Source organism: Octopus sinensis, linkage group LG8, assembly GCF_006345805.1.
Source record: "Octopus sinensis linkage group LG8, ASM634580v1, whole genome shotgun sequence".
Lineage (NCBI taxonomy): Eukaryota > Metazoa > Mollusca > Cephalopoda > Octopoda > Octopodidae > Octopus > Octopus sinensis.
Window position 1 is genome coordinate 79103003 of NC_043004.1, and position 7500 is coordinate 79110502.

The following is a 7500-nucleotide window of genomic DNA, read 5'->3' on the forward strand; positions in this document are numbered from 1 at the left end:
GAAGACTCTTGAGAATATTAAAGACGTCAGAAAAAACCAACGAAGTACTAAAAATGACAAAAACTAAAAAAAATTAATTAGAAACCACCCAAAAGAAAAAACTAAATATTTTAGACACTTAATTCTGAAAAATAATTAACAGAGATTGCAAATAAAAGGCAAAATAAATGTGTAAAGTGAAAAGCAAAAGAGGAAACCAAGGATTATGTAGATGGATGTCAAAAACTGGACTGACTCAGAATGCAGTGGATATATAAGGAAAGTACAGGAAGACCAAGATGGCGTACCAGGATATTCAACCTGATGAAAGCAGACGATAACTGATAATGATGATGTTTCTATATGCTTGGCAATTTAATTAGGTTGAAATGACTTCAAATGTTGCGTGACTTTGAAAACAACTGACAAAACTACAGCTTCCGTATCCTTAAGTGGAGGAACTGAAACTAAATCGCGCATTTAATTCACCGAAAATTTACAATCCGCCTACACTCAGGACCAATGCATACATAGAAGTTTTCAGTGATGAAGCCTTAGAGTTCTGGGATATTTTATATGTGTGTGTGTGTGTGTGTGTGTGTGTGTGTGTGTGGTGTGTGTGTGTGTGTATGTGTGTATGTGCGTGCGTGCGTGTCTGTGTACAGAGAGAGAGAGAGAGAGAGAGCACATATATATATATGTGTGTGTGTGTGTGTGTATGTGCGCGAGTTTGTGTATGCGTTTATGCGTTCACGCGCTCATGTGAGTGTATGTGTCACAAATCCGCAACTCTAAGACTTAATTGAAACCATCTACGTGCCAGCATGGATGATAAATTCTCAGTGAACTGGAAATTCCAATTTGATTTCCCTATACCAATTAAGATTGTGCCTTCCCTGGAACTTCAGGAAAGGTATATACACGAGGAAGAAAAGTCCAAAAAACACTTCTCGTTTACTTTCCTCTTGAATTTTTCATCAGTAATTTTGCATGAGAAACTGGATATGAATAATACAAAGAATGAACTAACAAAAGCTTATATTTTTATATTTTATACTTTAAAGGAAGCAAATCGATTCGGTGTACAAAATATTGATGTGTTCGAAGTTTCGTGTTAGGAAATCCAACGGAATACTGTGATATATATATCACAGTATCGCACTATCGACCAGAGGATCAGATGCTGTACTGTTATACATCACTGGTCACGATGCTCTTCAAGTTTTTTCTTGGTTGCGTCATTCTTTTCCTTTATTATCCAAATCGCTCTACTAAATCGTCTTCACATAGTTGTGCAGGCATTCTGAGTGACCTTTTCCGATTTCTTGAATGTCACTCGGCAACTGCATGGATCCACCTGTTGTCTGTGAACCTTGCAGCATGTCCGGCCAAGCGAAACTCGTGCTTTCGCTACTCTACGATCACATCATTCCCTTCGCTCCGTTCTCGAATCATCTCTCGAATTATTGCATCGATTTTTCCATGGCTCTTTGCGTTGTAGCCAATCAATATTTCATCCTCTTCGAAGAAGCCTACGTCTCACTCGTGTATAAGATCGCAGCTAGGATGCTGCCATTCAAGAACCTGGCACATATAGTGTTGTCTCTCTTTGTCTGCAACACATCTTTTATTGAGTTAAGTGCCTTCCATCCCTCCCTTATTCTCTTTCACATTTCCGGATCTACATCTCGGTGCATATTCACTGTGTGCCCTAAGTAGACGTACTCCTTTCCCTCCTCGTTTTTATTGCTTCCCACCTCTGTTCGGCCTTGTGCTATGTCTTCCGACCGCATATATTTTCTTTCCGTGTGGTTCATTTTAAGACCTACTGCGTTTTGAATCCATAACAGTTATAACAGGGAATCGGGTTCTTGATTTCTCTTAGTTTCCTTAACTGCTGTGGATATCACACAACTTACTAATAATGCAATAAGGCTGATGATGGTGATTGATATATACTGTATTGTTGTTTTATAGTTTGACGGTATGTGCATAGAAACACGACGATGGTGATAATATAGCAAGGTGGTTGTCTTGTATCCGTTAAGTATGTTGTCCTTAAGAGATGATGAAATCTGCCTTAAAAAATATTGATTCAAGTTCATTGTTTATGCGATGAAAGTTTCCATTGTTATCAATGGTTGTTCAGCAATGCCTTGGATTTCACCTGGAGATGCCACATACATAAAGACCAAAGAAGATCAAGCTCAAAGTATTCAAGAAGAATTCAGAGATGATGAAATATTCGAATGCGATTGGAATCAAGAGGAAAGAAAAGAAAAACAGCATACAGCTTGATTTTCAAACTAATTCAAAACTAATTTTTCATTACTTTGTCCTGATATCGAAGCTATTTATTAACACCAACGATTATGTTGATACTCTGCTAAACCAAGGCGGCGAGCTGGCAGAAACGTTAGCACGCCGGGCGAAATGCTTAGCCGTATTTCGTCTGCCGTTATGTTCTGAGTTCAAATTCAGCTGAGGTCGACTTTGCCTTTCATCCTTTCGGGGTCGATAAATAAAGTACCAGTTTCGCACTGGGGTCGATGTAATCGACTTAATCCGTTTGTCTGTCCTTGTTTGTCCTCTCTGTGTTTAGCCCCTTGTGGGTAGTAAAGAAATAGGTATTTCGTCTGTCTATATGTCTGAGTTCAAATTCCGCCGAAGTCGACTTTGCCTTTCATCCTTTCGGAGTCGATAAATTAAGTACCAGTTGCGTACTGGGGTCGATCTAATCGACTCGCCCCCTCCCCAGAAATTTCGGGCCTTGTGCCTAGAGGAGAAAAGAATATTCTGCTAACCCTTATAACGGTGTTAAAAGTAGTACTGTTGCTATAGAGTGGTACTATGGCGGTCACATATATTACTGTATGTAACTGATGCTTATATTAATTGCAGAAGGATGAAACTAAGAGGCAGGCCTTCCATAATTGAGAAAATAAACAGAACGAAATGGTAAACTGTTTTTAAATTACTGAAAAGCGGCAATTGGCAAGAATCGTTGATACGTCGGATAAAATGTTTAGTACATTTCTTCCGGTTCTTTACGTTCTGACTTTATATCTCGCCGAGGTTAACTTAGCCTTTCACCCTTTCAGGGGACGATACAATAGAGTATTAGTCAAGTACTGGAGTCGGTGTAATCGACTTCCCCCTCCCCTCAAAAATTTCTGGCTTTGAACCCTGCAATGGGTCCCATTCACGTGGAATCCTGTGCTCTCGGTCACTTCTATGCTATGGAAACCGGATAACATGTCTTATGAGTTCTGGGGCTCGAGAGAAACAAATGAAATTAATGTCATTTTTATCATTCTTCAGAACCAATATATATATATCTCAGTGTCAGTTTATTTCGTATCAATAATTCTACATACAAAACGTAATTAATTTGCATAAATTATATGTCATGAATTTATCTTACAAACATGCTTATTTGTTTTCCAATTTCAGGGTCCCGAAGGTCCACCAGGTCCACCAGGTGTTGTCTCCGGGAAGGGAGATACGGTATGGAAAGACGTGCAGATGTATCAAGTACTACTCCGTTTTTATTTTTATTGCACGTCCTTCAGCCCGGCCACTAACCTACCTTATTATCCATAATGAATACTCCCCCAACCCGCCCAACAACAACGATTTTGCCATTTCTATAATAACCCGCTTCTAGTGCTACTTTTCAATTCGAAACCTCTCTTTAATCCCGTTTAACGCCCACACAAACGCTACAGGAAAAGATACAAATTGACAGTAGTTTTAATTTAAGCTTAACCATTAAAAAACCATTAAAAAAAACAAAAAAAAACTTCAGGAATATATCCTTCTAGAAACATATGCGCTATTCAATCTTTAATTATTATAACGATTAAATTACTGAAGTAGAGCAACATTTATGAAATCAAAATTTTAACGAAGTTTACAAACAATACTCGAGAAAGTGTTATGAAAATCCAGCTTCACACTAATCTTCCGCTTCGTTAATAAACATACCTACATACATTATGTGTGTGTGTGTGTGTGTGTGTGTACGTATGTATATGTATGTATATATATGTGAAGGCGCGTGGCTCAGTGGTTAGAGCGTCGAGCTTACGATCGTGAGGTTGTGAGCTCGAATCCCGGACCGGGCTGCGTGTTGTGTTATTGAGCAAGACACTTTATTTCACGTTGCTCCAATTCACTCAGCTGTAGAAATGAGTTGCGACGTCACTGGTGCCAAGCTGTATCAGCCCCTTTGCCTTTCCCTTGGACAACATCGGTGACGTGGAGAGGGGAGGCCGGTATGCATGAGCGACTGCTGGTCTTCCATAAACAACCTTGCCCAGACTTGTGCCTTAGAGGGTAACTCTCTAGGTGCAAACCCATGGTCAGTGTCTGACCGAAGGGGGTCACCACCATATATGTGCATGCATATATATACAAACAGTAAGCAACGTGAAATACGAAAAACAAATGAGTTGACTACGCAAACAACAAGAGAGACACAAATGGAAAGCAGGTCAAGTAACATAAAGAACGACCCTTCATCAGTTGTCGGCTGCCTATCTACTCTTTATTTCGAGCATTGAACGACAATACAATCCTTCGAAGGCAGTTACTCCCACCAATACCTAAAAAAAACTTGGGATTTATGGAGGGTCAAAGTATATATATATATATATATATATATATATATATATATACTAAAGGGCACTAATCAGCGCCAGTATTGCTAGAAATAAGAGTCAATGCAACTGAATAGCCACAGAACGCACAAACTTAATCCCTGACAAGGGTGACAAGCTCTCTACAGCAGCAGATGTAGCCAGATTATCGATGATCCTGCATTTTGATGTTTACATATCATAATGTTCATCAGTTGCTCTCACCGCGCCTAGGATTAAACTAAGCTCGCCTTGTCAGATTATAAGATTTCCGTTGAAATCATACGCTGATTTCATAAACGGTAAAAGGGTGAAAATTATAAATAATATGGGTAGCGTTCTGCGTGTGTGTGTGTGTGTGTGTGTGTGTGTGTGTGTGTGTGTGTGTGTTTTTATATATATATAGGCAGTCTTTATCGAAAGCGATTTTTAACCCAATATTCTGCATGCTATTCTTCATAGCTTTATCTACTTCGAGCTCCACCGCTGAGAGCTAATTCTTTCACGTTTCTCGAAGTTTCTAAGTTCTTATGATGTAATCGATCGATCCATCCATCCATACATACATACATACATACATATATACATGTATATACATATACATACATATACATTTGTATGTATGCATGTATGTATGTATGTGTATATATATATATATATATATATATATATATCTTACAGTTTGTAAGCAAAAAAGATGGATAGTACTAGGTGCATGCTATAAAGTATATATGTAACCTGAGCGCTACTATTCAATTTTTCCGCTCTACAGTCTTTCAGGGAGCTCTCTCCCTCGCTATTACATACGAAATGACAAGGAAGTTACATTCAGCAAAATGAAGTATACACACGATAACGTTTATAGTGGTAATTTATATACATACATACATACATACATACATACATACATACATACATACATACATACATACATACATACATACATACATACATATATATATATATATATATATATATAATGAGATTTAGTTGAATTAGGTACTTAAGTTGAAGTATCAAGTCAGTCCGGTATTATCCGCACAGCTCGAAGTAAGATGAATAAAATCGAAATAAGCAATAAGATATCAAGTTGTGATGCAGTACGACCGTTTCAAGCGGCTCCATTTATTTGAACAATGCAGTCGTTACAAATTTAAATGTAGTGCATTTTCATATGTAAATGTGTGTGTATCTGTATGCATCTTTATTTTTTCTGATTCATAAGTAATTAAGTCATGGTTTGATAAGTAATTAATTAAGTACATGAATGAATTTTAAAGTGATTGTATGTAATCTTTTTTTAGTGTTGATAATTTATATATACACACATTTTTACCTGTTTTGGTTATGATAATCTTAAATTTTATTTTTATACAACATAACAATATTGTTTATAAACAATTACCCATCGGGTCCCAAAATAAAATTTCCTGTTTCTTTAGGTTTCTTAGCGTCTTTCCCCTTTAACTGGTAATTAACAACATGATTTAAAGTCATCCCCTACCCTGCCTCTTTTTATAAACAGTTACTTATATCCACTTATAAGATTACTCCTAATGTCTTATTTCCTCCCTGAGGAAAATGAACACATATGACAATATTTATGACCATACCTAGCCATGGGATGTCAATTAAATCTAGTCTTAGATTTAGTAGTTGATAAAAAGAGATAAATTAATTAGCAATGAATTGCAATCCCTTACAACACTATGATTCCAATAGGCTTCATTCGATTCTTGGAAGTGTAGTATATTCTTAGCTACAATAATGACAACATGAATTTCTTCCATCTTCTTGCTCTGAAAAATTATATTACTGTGTCCTACTTGTTAAAATTCTATTTATTTATTTTGTGTAGCTGAAGATGGCACAGCATTTAAATTGATTAAATGATTGCATTGTTCAATTAAATAGTGCCGCTGGAAACTGCATCACTACTTGATATCCTGTTGCTTATTTTGATATATAAATAAATATGTGTGTGTGTGTGTTGTGTGTATGCATGTGTTGTGTGTAGTGTGTGTGTGTATATATATATACACCACAATTAAAAATTCCTGTTTCTAAATTCTAAAACATGTTACACATTTCAAGTTATTAGTTTTCAGCAAAAGATGGGAAGGAACTATTTCCCAAAATCATGTTTTAGGGTCGAAGGGAAATAACTGTTGAAAATTTTTAAGGCTTTGATAAAAGGGGAAATAGGCATGTGAAGTAAAGGCCGCATTTTTTCTAACATTTAAAAAAGGCCTAGATTTTTCAATGCACTCTCATAAAATATAAGTCATGGGTATTTCTTTTAACGACTTGATATAACTCGAAAGCCTGACTACATTCCATTTATCGAGTATGGCTTAAAGAAGTGCTAGGACCGTAAAATCTTTCCTTGAATGTTCCCTCTGTCGTACCAATGCTACAGAACAGCAAGAAGGTCCGAACTTGTTAATCTCACCGCAGCTCTTATGAGGTGACATCTTTACTGCAGTATCTGTCGATGGTTATGTACTTTTGTTTCTACATTGAGCAACAGAACTCGGTAGATGTCTTTCATCAGTTGTACCAATCAGAAATGACGGGTTCTTTATTTCTCTAAAAACAAATCATTTAGCAAAGACCACACGGGCGGTAAGATATTTAACCCGTGTCTGATGAAATATGTTCGACCTTTACAGCATTTGAAATTACCGGTATATATATGTGTGTGTGTGTGTGTGTGTGTGTGTGTGTGTGTGTGTGTGTGTGTGTGTGTATATGTGTGTGTGTATGTGTGTGTGTGTGTATGAATGTGTGTGTGCGTGTGTGTGTATACTTGGGTTAACAAAGCTACCATTTGTTTCATGCCGGTAGAATTCTCAGCAGCTACGAAGCCTGCCACATGGGA

At 37.1% G+C, this 7500-nt stretch overlaps 1 protein-coding gene and 1 long non-coding RNA gene across 2 annotated transcripts in view; one reads left to right on the forward strand and one right to left on the reverse strand.

Annotated features, from left to right (window-relative positions):
- Window positions 1-7500, forward strand: part of LOC115214859 (collagen alpha-1(XXII) chain) — a 257647-nt gene that overhangs the window by 116932 nt on the left and 133215 nt on the right. Inside the window, exon 25 of the mRNA XM_036505510.1 lies at window positions 3433-3513. Coding sequence (XP_036361403.1) covers window positions 3433-3513 — 81 coding nt within the window. The remainder of the gene's footprint in view (window positions 1-3432; window positions 3514-7500) is intronic.
- LOC118764600 overlaps window positions 4645-7500 on the reverse strand; it is a 6601-nt gene continuing 3745 nt past the window's right edge. Inside the window, exon 3 of the long non-coding RNA XR_005000416.1 lies at window positions 4645-4658. This is a non-coding gene — a long non-coding RNA (uncharacterized LOC118764600). The remainder of the gene's footprint in view (window positions 4659-7500) is intronic.